At 39.6% G+C, this 14148-nt stretch overlaps 1 protein-coding gene across 2 annotated transcripts in view; it reads right to left on the bottom strand.

Annotated features, from left to right (window-relative positions):
• Positions 1-13527, bottom strand: part of RBM28 (RNA binding motif protein 28) — a 42103-nt gene extending 28576 nt beyond the window's left edge. The window contains exons 1-8 of one of the 2 annotated variants that reach the window (XM_021002287.2): positions 13220-13527; positions 6148-6306; positions 4718-4830; positions 4292-4367; positions 3829-3921; positions 2392-2460; positions 1191-1326; positions 874-1007 (exon numbers count right to left, since the gene is read on the bottom strand). In XM_021002287.2, the coding sequence (XP_020857946.1) occupies positions 874-1007; positions 1191-1326; positions 2392-2460; positions 3829-3921; positions 4292-4367; positions 4718-4830; positions 6148-6306; positions 13220-13337 (898 nt within the window). In that variant the 5' untranslated portion in view covers positions 13338-13527. The remainder of the gene's footprint in view (positions 1-873; positions 1008-1190; positions 1327-2391; positions 2461-3828; positions 3922-4291; positions 4368-4717; positions 4831-6147; positions 6307-13219) is intronic. The other variant, XM_021002288.2, reaches the window with a different exon arrangement.
• Positions 13528-14148: the final 621 nt, after the last annotated feature.

Here is a 14148-nt window from a genome sequence, read left to right as displayed (position 1 = left end):
GAGATGGACAGGGGTTGTCATTAAAATACTTCCCCTATAAAAGCAGGGCATGATTTGCCACAGCAACTTTCGCACCTACAATGCCTCATTCAAAAAAGCTTCCAAGGTTAAATTCAACTGATTTGGACTTTCCCATGGCATCTGACATAAATGTTGTAACAGGTATTGATCTTTTGTTGGGAGTCTAGACCCGTGATTTCTTTAGAGTACGGAATACTCAGTGAAGAAATTCCCTTTATCAATGTAGATGAACAGCTATTCTGCAACCAATAATAATCTTACAGAATTGTCTGGGTTACTGAGAGGTTAAATGACCTGCCCTGGGACTCAAAGCCAGCAGATGTCAGCATTAGGATTTGAACCCAGGTCTTTCTGACTCCCAGCTTCCAGCCCTTTTTCATTATATCATCCTAGCTCTCACTGACATGTTTAGAAAGTAACGTACAGCTTTAAGAAGTGTTCCAATAGGTCTCAAATGTCTACAGTGTATATGTGGTATAGGTATATCACCTATAGTGGGAGGTACAGAAAAACATTTTGAATGTCTAAGTTGTCACCCTCTGCCTGAATATTTCACTTAAGCGGGATTGTGTCCAATAGCCATTTAATGTAGATTTTCAGTTCACTAGGGAAGAATATTCACCTTCCTAACATATATATTTCCTACTCCAACCTCTTAAAAATGAGCTCTGAGTAAGGAAGTGAAAGAACATGACAGATCTCTTCTTTTTTTTTTTTTTGCAACATAGATTTCTTAAAGTAAGTTTTATACAAATATGAAGGGCCTATTTTAAAGTGACCTAAAGTGCTGGCTCGAATTCTTAATAAATGAGTAAAGATCTGTACTCAATGCAAAACTGTTACTAGGCAAACCTTGGTCTTCATCTGAATCTACTTCATTCTTATCCCGCTCCTCTTCATCTTCACTGCTACTTCTTTCCTCTAGGTCACTGTCCTCATCTTCCTCACTGCTCTCAGCATCCAAAGTTAGTGGTCTTTTGCCTTCCCTGAAAAATGAACCATCAGCAATTAGGAATCTGTGCCGACCAAGAGGCCTTTCTGGATTCCACCACACAAGCCAATTCTGTTTCCAAAACCAAAACAGCGGCAGTTCCTCTTCCTAAAGATAACTGGTGAGCCTTCAAACTAGAATCTTCTTTTCTGTGCTCAGAAAAGGCTTTGCTACTCACCTCTTCTGAGTCTTTGCTGACTTGGCCACTTGTAACTCTTCTTCTTCATCCTCATCATCCTCATACTCCTCCTCCTCACTGCCCTTCTCTTGACTTGCATCCTGCCGTCTGGGTTCAGCGGGTTTTTGCTCCTCACCTATGAAGTGAAGTGACAAATATAATGGAGGTGATCTGGCACAGAAAGCCGAGGAGCTGCTAGGTCAGCTGCAGAGACCGATGCCAAAGCCCTAATAATAAACCCTCCCCCAGTGGCTCTACAGGTTTCTCAGGGTCTATTTTCTTCATTTGCTAGGAGAATAACTAACTGGAAGGCGAGGCTCATCATTCAACTTTTAAAATAACTCCCTCTTCCTAAAAATATTGAACACTACTCTTACTTAGAATAAAGAAAAGAGGTCTGCATCAAAAAGCTTATTTTGACCTGATATAAAGCTCAAACCAAAGACTGATATCCTAGTCACAGAACTTACTCCCCCACAAAATCTGCTCTCTGAAGCTGGTCATGAACTGAAAGTTACTTGTTTTCTCATTCAATAAGGTATGGCTTCAACAATTGTGGAACATGAAAGTAATATTGTGCCATAAGAATAAATGAATATGGAAAAAGTCAAAGAAGCCTGGGAAGATGGATGCAAAGTGAAGCAGGACCTGGAAAACATAATACACAACGGTAACAGCAACGTAAATGGAAAGAACCAAAAAAAACCAAAGACTCAAAAAAGTGAAAAGGCTGTGAGATTAATTATGACTACCAAGCTTGACTTCATAGAAGACGTGAGAAAATACATCCCCCTCCCTTCTTTGCAGAGGAGGGGTACTACTGGTCTAGAACACTGTATATGTTGTCAGATTCAGTCAGTTTTGCTGAAATTTCTTTGTGCCTGTTTTTCCCACAGCACTCCAGTATTTGTTGTGCAGTCTCCAGGTTGTGGTCTGTTAATCCCCAGATCTTACTCTATTACCAGCATTTTGTTTAATCCACTTACCCAGCCATGTTGTGAATTAAGTAAATGAGAAAAGATAAGAAACAAACACAACATTACAGGGTAAGTGGATTAAACAAAGAGTTGGTAATGTAATTACCAAGATGAGAAAGGAGGTATCACTTGAGTTTAAAGAATGGAGAGAAATTCAACAGGATTTCAAAAGAGTAAGAAAAGACATTTAAAACATCCCTTCCAGAGAACTATTAAGCCTTTACCTGAAGCAGAAGACTGTGTTGCACTATATTTATCTTTGGCCACAGCCCAATCCACAGCTACTGTCCGTCCTGCCAGATAAATAATGGACATTAGAAAGAATATTTCCTTCCTTTAACATTCTTTCTTTAAGGGGTCCAAGCTCAGTCTCAAGACACAAGGAAGTGCCAGCTCAGAGAACAACTGTACCACCCTCCAAAGAAAACTCCTAGAATTGGCCTACCCTTGTTTCAACAATATAACACACTCGTGTGACCCTGGACAAGTCACTTAACCCCTCACCAAATTTCCTCACCAAAAAACAAACAAAACAACAACAACAACATAACACACCGTCCAACAACAGCTGCCCAATGAGGGCTGGAAAGAGGGAAACAGGAAATCAGAAATGTCCCTACCCCCATCACTACACCTATCCCTTCCCACCTTCTATACCTCCAGGCTTCTGGGGAGAGGGAAAAGTGAAATGTCAGAAAAGAAAAATAAGGGGGCAGCTAGGTGGCACAGTGGATACAGTACCAGCCCTGAAGTCAGGAGGACCTGAGTTCAAATCCGGCCTCAGACCAAACACTTGACACTTACTAGCTATGTGACCCTGGGCAAGTCACTTAACCCCAATTGCCCAAAAAAAAGAAAGAAATAAAGAAAAATAAAGGGGGGGGCAGAAATAACACTGGACTAATAGAAGATTTGTTCAAAGTCTGTCTTTGACCCTAAGCAAGTTATTTCAATTCTCTGACCTGGAGTTTTTCTACCTGAAAAGGGAAAGAGAGGGCAAAGGATAACATCTGAACCAGCAACTTCACAGAACTGCTGATATTTTATAAACCTTAAAGCACTGTATAAATGTCAGTTATTATCATCATCAACCACCGTCTTTAGTGTTTGTACACTATTAATTTAATGGGACAAGGACAGTACCAGAGCTCAGACTGAGAGATCACACTGTGTCAATTGCTTTTGCTTAACAATTTGGGAATATTTTTCTTACAAGGGGTTTCATTAGAGGGAGGGGTATATATGGAAATGACCATGATAAAATAAACATCAATAAATCTGAATTTTCAAAACAAATCAAGGGGGTTGGATTAAATCAACTTAAAGAGAAAAGTAGAAGACTTCCATCCTACCTCAATGCCAATTCTCATCTGTTATCAATTGTTTTAGATCCTTTGCCCAGCCAAAGTTTTAAAAATATACAGAGTAAGGACAAGCAAGAGAAAAGATATTTCTAGCAACCTCAGATACCTTCAAATTTAATCCTAAGAGAAACTGTCATCAGGAAAATGTCACCAAACTGGTTAGTACACCAACAATGAAGACTGACTAATGTAAACTCTTGCATTTTTCAGGAATAGAAAGAAATGTATTTATTATGCCAATTTAACCAGGTATTATGCCCAGGTCTTTGGGGGACAAAGAAGGTAAAGCAGACCAACCTTTTATTTCTTTCATGTTCGTGCCTTTCAAGGCTTTTCCTGCTTCTAACAGATTCTTAAATTGAACAAAAGCAAAGCCTCGCATTTTTCCATCTGTAAGTAGACAGGACACAGAAAGTCAAGTAACTGAGCAATTAGTGTTGGAAACACAGGCTGCAAAAATGGAAAAAGAATTTTAAGTTAAGTAGAATTTTAAATTGGCCTCTCTCCACATTAAAATGGCACTCCACTCACCAGAATGAGTTTGGCTCCTTGACCCAAGTTCAAAACAAATGATACATCTTTTAAAGCCACACTCCTAAGGCTGATAAAATATCCAATCTATCCTAAAATACCCAAAGGAAAAGGCAAAAACCTCATACGCATGTTCTGGATACTGCCTAACATAAGAAACCATGAGTTAGCTAAATATTTTTAAAACTTCATTCTGATTCATAAGATGGGCAGAGAGGTTCATCAGTACCTGGCTTCCTAGGAATGTTCACCTCCAAGACAGCACCAAACTGAGCAAATAAGGTCTTCAGATCATCTTCTGAACACTAAAAAGAAAAAGCAAAGTGATGTAAGGAGTGTAACCACAAACAAACCAGAAGCAAACCAGCTCTTGAGAATTCAGTTCACTAATATTAAGCCACTTTTTGGTTTCAGTGGGTGGAAAATCAGATTTTTGGAAAGGGGGTGTTTCATTACGGAATCTATGGCAGAAAGGATAGAAAAGCAGAGCCATCTTTTGACATCATTATAGCTAAGACTCATTTTTAAAAAGAAAAGAAGTCAACAACAGGCAGGTGGCACCACTGACAATAGATATTTTACAGGTTATATTCTCCAGCGCTCTTGAGGCCCTATTTGATCACCAGACTCAGATTCCGTAGCCGCTCATTTCTACCTTAAAACTTAGATTCCGGATGATCAATCTAGCTTTTTTGTCAGCTACTTTCGTTTTTTTAGGCTTGGGCTTTGATTCTTGTTCCGGTTCTTCCTGTGAGGTCACTGAACATTCTGGAAAAGAAAAGAGAAGGACAGAAGCAAATATTTGCCCTTGATTATACAGGGAAAAAAAACCCCCAGAGGATTCCAAGTGTAAAGGAAACTGAGATGGATAGATCCTCCCCAACCCTGTGTAACCGTCCCATGACCTAACAATGTAAGTACCTCATGACCTGACATAAAGATAGATGGGAGTTACCACGCATGGCCAGAGGCGACCATGGAGACGAAACATTAAATAACCAACAAGCTATGTTACCTGGGAAAGCAATTCATCTCAAAGAACATTTTTCTTGAGAAAGGTGTGTAACTGTCCAAGGAATTGATCACTCCTTGGAGACTTACACAACAAACAGGTATTTGGACCTCTGATCAAGCCCCAACTTCTGTTATAGATGTGTGTGTGTCTGGACATGAACACTCACCAAGGATACATACACAAAACAAAACGCTAAGATTGTCTTTCCCTGGTTTACATAATTATGAAAAGGGTCATTTGAAAGGAGGATTTTGGAGTACTTTGATGCAGAGATAGGGATGCCAACTCTCTGCCAGAGGCAGATCACGTGCACGGCCTTCATTGTGTTCCGGGGTAGGACACTCCCCGTTGCCTCCTTGACCAGACCCATTGGGCCATCTCCAGTTTCCCCGGTTTTATGGGTATTTGAGCTCACCTGGTCAGTGAGTGTGTATCATTTCTTTTCTTATTCCTACTTTCCTTTATGTTGATTATTACTTATTGCATTGAATATTATTCTTACCTTTATTGCTTGTGTGGTTTTTAATCATTATTAATCATTGTAAAATAAATATGATTATTTGTTAAGTTTACATTGAGTACATGTCATTATACCTTGAGATTCGAACCTAAATTGAATCTGAGCAATACGTAATACTTTTGATTACAACAAGGTAACTTGGGAAGAGAAATGGTAAGATGACACTCGTCAGAGGAATGAATACCAGAACACTAAAACACTGGAGCTACAGGTATTACACCTTGGGTCGTGATCAACATATTAATGAGAAATCACCAAGACCAAAATCCAAGGCCAGGGTACTACTGAGAATAGCATTAAACTAGAACAGACCTTCCATTAAGTTGCCTATGCCCAGGAACACTGGCCTTCTCAATTTCAGGAGTGAATGAAGGAATAAAATGAATAGCCAAATGAGGCCTGGGAGAATTAGAGAATTAGAGGTAGTTTTGGAGACGTTCATTTTGGAGTCTTTAACTTTTAAAGACTCTCCTAAGCCCGAGTACCTCTCTTTTCATGTCATAATACTCTCCTTCATCCTAAACAATAACTGACTTCTTTCACAACTTACCCTTCTTCTCTTTTCCCTTTGTTTTGTTCTTTAGTTTTCTCTTCGCAACAATCACATTGATCTTGCAACCTTCAAAGGTGGTAACTTCCTTGAGGGCCCTCTGAGCATCCTCCAACATGGAAAAAGTGACATAGCCAAAGCCACGACATGTCTTACTGCCTAAAAGGCAAAAAGGGGGGGGGGGAAGAGAGCTATAAACCACAAGAACATCTTCATAAAAAGGCCAGAGCCCTGCTATAAATCATATTACAGAAAACACGACCTTTATACAAGCCAGAATTATGAAGAAAATGGAAAAGCCCTGATGAGGCAGGAAAAGAGGTATCTGGAAGACTGTTTATAAAAATCAAATGACAGCTAAGGAGTGGCCCCTCAGAATAAACAAAACTCAGTATCTTTTAGGGTACCGCCAAAATAAACTCCCTGCACTGCTACAGGGGATGGTATCATATGCACACTATTATTAACAACTCCTTCTATAGCACACTTTTAACACTTCCATGTCAATTCATATCTATTACCTTATTCTAAACACCAACCTGTGAGGTGGGCAAAGCAATAATTAATACTTCTAAAAAGAAAAAGAAAAAATATTTCTATCCTGGAGATGAATAAAGTATTTTACTCTGATCTTCTGGAAGATTCATGACTTTATCAATGCAGTTGTTCCATCCCCTTTTTAAATGTTTTCATCACGTTCACATCATTCTTGTGCTTATTTTCCCATAAAGACTCCATTAAGAATCTCCCCAAGGTTCTGGAGGCCTTCATAGGATCATCGATTAGAACTGAAGAAACCCCAGAAATCATCTGATGCAACCCCTTCCTTTTAAGATGGTGCACAGTAAGTAGGCACTTTGACCAAGAGAGGTCAAGTAACTTGCTTAAGATCACAAGGGTAGTGGCAGATCAAGGCCTTTTCAAACTCAGGTCCTCTGAATCCAAATCCAACATTTCCCACTGTACCACGTTGTCTTCTTCTTGTTATGTTTGTGTTTCAGGAAATACGCATGTGCCACTCCATCTGCTGCCTCTCATTCTCACTACATGATCAGTTTATCCAATTATGCTTCGATAATGTCTTTTGTGCCATTTCTTACGTGCTAGTTGCTGCTGGTAATATACTGTAGCCTGCTTAAACCCACCACGCACATCTTTCCATTACCCTTTGTGTTAACTGTACTTTTAAATTTTTCTAAACCTGTAATAGTCTACTCTTAAGTGGCTGCCGAGGACACGCCATGATGCACCAGGGCTAAAAAGAAGCCCAAGGAAAGAGTCAAGATATAAAATGACAATATGAAATCGAAAGGAGCAGAGCAAGAAGCAAGATGGTTCTACGGTTCAATTTAAATTTAAGAAACACATACTACTTAGTGAATTAATGAGAGCCTATTGTGAACAGTTTGTCAGTTAGGCAGATTAGATTCCAATTTGATAGGCAGCCAAACAATGAAATAGATATACCTGGACAGATCTAAATGGAGGACGAAAGTCCAATCAATATGTCCTAGCAGCATACAGATGCTTTTGCCAAAAAGAGAACCTTCTATTTTATTCCAGAACTCTGCTCCCAAGGAAAACAATATGTCCAAAATTACAAAATCAAGATTTGGTTCTTCCTCATCCTAACTACACCAGTAGTTTTATCTCTTCTTTCATTTTTCTCTCTCCTCCTCCTCATTATTTTATGGTACATAAAGTAATGCTAAATTGCTGCATGTGCACGGGTATAATGCTTCTAGGTGTTTTTTGTTTTTTTAACTAAAGAGCCAATAGTATATTTTAATTAAAATCACATGGATGTGAACTTGCTAAACAAATTATAGTCTATAAATTTAATAGGAAAATTATTGTCCCATGAGAAATATCGAAACAGGTGGTTTCAGAAAAAGCTAAAAAAAATGTATGAACTGACAGAGTAAAGTAAGCAGAACCAAGAGAACAATAACATTATAAAGAAAAACAACTATGAAGACTTGAGAATTCTGGTTGATGTAATGACAAACCCCAAAACTCTAAAAGACCAAAGATGAAGCATACTACCTACCTCCTGACAGAGGTCATAGACTCAAAGTGCAGAATGAAACCTACATTTCTGAACGTGCCTAAAGTAAAAATTTGCTTTGCTTGTTAATGCAGATTTATTGAGTTTTTTTCTTTTTTTTTTCCAATAGTGGGTGGGGGGAAGTGGGGATCAGAAAAAATAAATGCTTGTTATTTGGGGGGAAAAATTTTTTAACCATCAAATAGCAATGGGATAAGAGAAAAACATACTGGTTCTGTGATCTTTTTCCCATCAGTAACATGTTCATTCAGTTTTTATTTTATATTCCAATAAATTATCGTATTCTGATGCTTAACAAAAACAAAGCAAAAAAAGAAACCTTGCATTCCTCACTGATGGGATAATTTCAGGGTTTTTCTTTTATAGTAAAATCAAATACAAAGTTACAATTCTTGGCACATAGATACATGTAGGGGCAATCTGTGTTTAAGTAAGGATAAATTAAAGAAACTGGTCCTAGTTTTTCCTTCAAATCAAGCATTTTATTTAAATAAAGTTGTTTTAAAATTTTTAGAAAATTATGATGTTCTATGATTCAAAGGCATAAAGAAAGAACTGCCAGAAGAATGCTGTTGCTAAAGAAATGTGTTTTTCATTACTTGTGATAAGAGAAAGCTGGGAACAAAATGAGTATTCAATGACTGGAAACTAGCTGAAAAACATCATCTATGAATGTAATGGAATGTTACTGTGCCATAAGGAATGATAGAAATGAAAAATTTAGAGAAATAAAGGAAGATTTGTATGAAAGAACGCAGAGTGAAGAAAACAGAACCAAAATAACAATATACATAAGGATTTAAATAGCATTTTAAAAACCCAATACAGAGGGGTAAAAAAAAAACTTTAAGTCAAATAAGTAAATTTTAGCACCATATTATTAAAGTTAAGAAATTCTTTTTTTTCCTATTAATAACTAATTTTCTCAGGGACAGTACTAAGAGAGGTGGGTAAGTAAATGAACATTTATTATATGCCTACTCTGTGCTAAGTGCTGAGGATACAAAGTGTTTGCTGGGTAGTGTCATTTGTACCAAAACAAAATTTATCAATCCTTTCTGGTTTTTTTTAAAGAAATGAACATTTGGGGGCAACTAGGTGGCACAACAGATAGAGCTCCAGCCTTGGAGTCAGGAGGATCTGAGTTCAAATCCAACCTCAGACACTTGATACTTACTAGCTGTATGACCCTAGGCAAGTCACTTAACCCCGATTGCCTCACCAAAAAAGAAAAAGAAAAAGAAATGAACATTTGCAGTATGCTTTTTAGGTAGAATCAATGATTCTGTACATAACTATGCAAATAAAAGAAATAGTAAGAATTCTTAAACTTAATCAAGAAAAGCAACTAGATCTGACCAGGAACATATCGAAGAAATTCATTTAAAAGTGTTCCAAAGGGAGATTTGTAAGAACACAGAGTAAAGTAAGCAGAACTAAAAAAACAAAACACACAGTAACCACAATAATATGAAGGGAAAAAAAAAAGAAAACACCAAATGGTATGTAATTATAATGACCAAGGCTGGCCCCAAAGAAATGAGAAAATACTACTGTCTCCCTCCTTTCTTTGCAGAGGTAGAGAACTATGGGTGAGGAACACTTCATATTCACTGTCAGACTCAGTTAATAAATTGGTTACTTTTGCTGAACTGATTTTTTTTCCTTTTTTTAAAAAATCCTTTGTTACAAAGTTTGGCTCACTGGGTGAAAAGAGAAACATTCAGACATGAAGTACTTACCTTAAAAAAAATACCAATGAAAATTACACATTCAAAAAACCAAAGTATTCAAGGATTAATTCTGAAGCTACCTCAAAGAGATCAAGATTTCACAAGAAAGGAAAAGATGGTAAACAGTGCATTTAATAAAAAAAATAAATAAATGAGAAGCCACCAGTGCAACTTCTGATCCATGTAACCGATTTCTCATTGATATCACTGATGAAGATACTAAAAGGGAAATTTTCTGGCAATCTTCTAAAGCAGATCACATTTTTGGAATTACACAAATAAGAGCTATAGAAAATATAAGATCCTACTCTATGGTTTCACTAATTTTTACAACTGCACAGAAGTGCAAAATACAGCACTGAAAGTTCTCCTCCATCATATGTCTTTAATACCAAAATCACAGAAGAATTCATCACAAACACAACTACAGAAATTGCTTTGCTTAATTATCTATTAAGTAACAACATCAATCAAAGCAGTTAAACAGGAAGGTTAGATACAGCTTAATTCAGTGGAAGAATGCTGGATTTGGAGTCAGAGGACCTGGGTTCAAATCCTAGTTCTGCTACTTATTACCTGTGTAAGCCTGAACAAGACACTTAGCTACTCTGGGCCTCAGTTTCCTCATCTGCAAAATTAAATAATTATGTCCTCTAAACCTGTGATCCTACACAGTACAGTCTAGAAAAGGTAAAGATGTCTTATTAACGGCAAAGCTCTTCAAATGCTTCTATTTATGGTGACAACCTCCTAACTCCATAAACTCTGAATACTATAAACCCCCTTCAATGAAATGGAAGTGACATAAAAGAATCTATCAATCCATTATGGAAAAAAATGAAATGTATTAAAAGTACACATTGTCCAGATTATTACATTAAGCTAGATAAACAACCAGTTGAATTGGACATTAGTATGTATACCCTGAACAAGTATGGATAAGTTGGACTCGGAACAGAGCAGGAAAAGATCAGGCTGGAAGGGATCAGGAAAACTGAATAGTTTTCTTTTTTTTCAATTATCAAAAAAATAAGAAACAGAAAGGATAAATGACCTGAAGCGGAGATTGTAGAAAGGAGGTTTCACAGTGAGCTCACAGCACAGTCTGGTCCCTTGATTGACAGGACCATGATCTTTCTATTAGTCATCATTTCCTTCCCAGTTACCAGGGTGAAAAGGGAACCATCAGCAGATGAACGTAGAGGAAGAACAAAGGCACTGAAGTGTTATAATAGAGAGAGAATTGAATTTGGAGTCAGAAGACTTTTGTGTGAATCCCAACCACTATCTCATTTAGTCTCTCTGAGGGTCCACAGCTTCCTTACCAGTTGGGAGGGAAGAGATGGATATTTCTAGCTCTAAATACCATTGTCTCTTTTTTGGAATACTCATTGGTGTTTCATGCAAATTATGACATAAAATTTTCAAATTAATCTTGGTGATCAATAGGCTAAATACTGTATGTCACTTTAAAGATGATATATACTCATATTTTAAGGGCAGAGTGATAAAAGCGGGGTAGAGTGTTGGGTGTGGAGTCAAGAAAACCTAAGTTTAAATCCAGCCCCAGACACTTATTAGCTGTGTGACCCTGACCATGTGGGCACGTCACTTAATCCTGCTGGCCTCAGTTTCCTCATCTATAAAATGAGATGGAGAAGGAAATGGCAAGTCATTCCAGCATCTTTGCCAAGAAAACCACAAATGAGGTCATAAAAAGAGTTGGACATGACTTAAAGGTCTGAAATCCTCATATTTGCAGTTGACATTTTAAGTTGAAATAAGCTTCCATTCCTTTTCCTCTAAAAGGATGAAAAGAAGCTGAAGAAGTTTCTAAATCCCTGTCTAAAAAAATCATTTTTTCCAAAAGTCACAAACCACATCATTTTGTCTAACATCAAAAGCAGAAAAAAAATTCAAAGACACTTGACCTCCTTTTCCTACACTACATGCCATAAGCACTACACACTTATCCTACACAACAGCCTTGAAAACAGGAGACTGACCATGTAATCCAATTAAATCTCATACCTGGCAGCTCAACATACGAGTTTGTTTCCTTTCCATGTGAAGACATTCATATGTTAATTTGTCTTTTCACTATTAAGGAAACAGGATCAGTAGGATCAGAGCCTGCTCTACTTAGCACAGAGGAAAAAGGATCGGAGCCTGCTCTACTTAGCACAGAGGAAAAAAGTACAGGGAGAGACAAGGAGTTGTCCAGGAACTCCATGTGAGGAATTTCATGGCTTTGGAAAAAGTAACAAAAAGAACCTGCTGAGGTTTTTGGTCTGTTATTTAACATACATGGGAAAAATCTGCCCCCATATATAAGATGTATGAAAGAATTACTGCTCATGCACATCCAATGGGTTATTCTTCCTGGTTCAAAGAGAAAGGGGGAAAAAAGCAACACATTGACACAGGACCTTGGTTTCCAACCTCTGGCTGAGATCCAAATTAGGGTTGATCTATCAACATTTATTAAGAAGTCACTATGTGCTAGGCACTGGGTTAAGCACTAAGTCATTGTCTTACAGGATCCTCTGAAAAAGAGGAAAAAAAAACCTCCTAGAGAAGAAACTGACCATATCTGACCAGCATTATTTCCTGGGCTATATACAAGGTAAACAGGTTAAAGCCCAAAGGCTCCACTCCTTACCAGGTACACAAAGAAAATGGAGCCAAGGCCACAAGCGGAGAGTCAAGATCCTACTGTCGCAAACACCAATTCCTTCTTTTCAAGTTATTACAGGAGCAGGGGCAGCTAGGTGGCACAGTGGATAAAGTACCAGCCCTGGAGTCAAGAAGACCTGAGTTCAAATCCAGCCTCAGACATTGACGCTTAACTGTGTGACCCTGGACAAGTCACTTAACCCCGACTGCCTTGCCAAAAAAAAGGCAAAGCTATCACGAGAGTAAAACATAAATAGCCCCGAAGAATAGGGACAAAATAAGCACACTTCTGCAGTTTCAGGTAAGACTGTACGGAAATACGCCATGAAAACCAAATGCCCAGGATTTATTCAGCCTCCTGTGTTGCAGCCCCACTCCTTCGCTTGTAGATGTCCGTCTGTCTGTCTGTCGGTCGGGTCTCTCTTCTCCATGCCCCCCCCAGTTCCGGTTTATCTCCCCCAGGCCTTACCTGCTCCCCCATCCCATCCCTCTCCCCGGCCCCTGAACAGGCCCCCTAGGATTTCGGCTGTCTCGGACCCCTGGCGGTGGTGGGGGAGAGGGGAGAGGGGAGCGAGACGCCCCCGCAGCCCCCTACCTTTCTCGGTGACCACGAAACACTGCTTCACGGGCCCCACTTGACTGAAGAGACGCTCCAGCTGCGGGCTGCTGGCCGAGGCCGGGAGGCGGCCCACGAACAGGGTCTGTCCCGCCATCGGGCCCAAAGGCTGGCTCCGTGCGTGTTCAGAACCTCCGAGGAACCGTCCGGGGGGCACACGCACCGGGAGAAGGGTTCAGCGTGCAGGCTCTGCGAGCCTGACCGGAAGAGTCCACGAGAGAAAGGTGTCCGGGTGAAAGCGCGGCCCCTGGGAGAAAGCAGTTCCGGCAAGGCCTGGGCAGGCTCCTAGGCTGCCGCGAGGGAGCGCTGACCTAACCCGGCGCTGGGAACAGTTCCCGCCCCAGCCTCTCTTGGTGTGCTCCAGTGCTTGCGCCCCCTGTTGGATCGGAGGTGGGGTTTTTTTGGTGTGTTTTTTTTTTCTTTTTGGCAGCTCAGTAGCACCTCTCCTTGGGACCTGCACCCTGCCTGGTACCTAAGTAACTGACGACTCCTTGACCTCCAGCGTATATTACCACCCCAGGTTCCATGGATGCCACGTGGCATCTGGTCACCCAATCCTGCTCATGAAAAGAACCAGGAAGAACCTTAAAGGTCAACATCCCCTTCCCTAGAAGGGGAAATTGAGGCCCAGAGAGATTGTCTTGTCCAAGGACTCAGAGAGAGCAAATGGCAGAGCATGGATTCCAACTTGGGTCCTCTGACTCCCAAATTCAGGAATGGCAAACCAATTATCCAGTGGACCCGATGGACACTAGGATCCATGGGGTCAAGAAGAGTTGGACGCTGCTGAATGACTGAAGGACAACAAGCGTTAATAAAAGTCAGAGGGTGGGGGTTGGACCCATACCCATGGCACACAATCTCACAGTGACAATTGTCTGGGGGAGGCACGCAATTAAGTGGAACAG

The sequence above is a fragment of the Phascolarctos cinereus genome, unplaced genomic scaffold (genome assembly GCF_003287225.1).
Source record: "Phascolarctos cinereus isolate Bilbo 61053 unplaced genomic scaffold, phaCin_HiC Scaffold_1;HRSCAF=81, whole genome shotgun sequence".
NCBI classification, from domain to species: domain Eukaryota; kingdom Metazoa; phylum Chordata; class Mammalia; order Diprotodontia; family Phascolarctidae; genus Phascolarctos; species Phascolarctos cinereus.
This window is presented reverse-complemented; position numbering and strand designations above follow the sequence as displayed.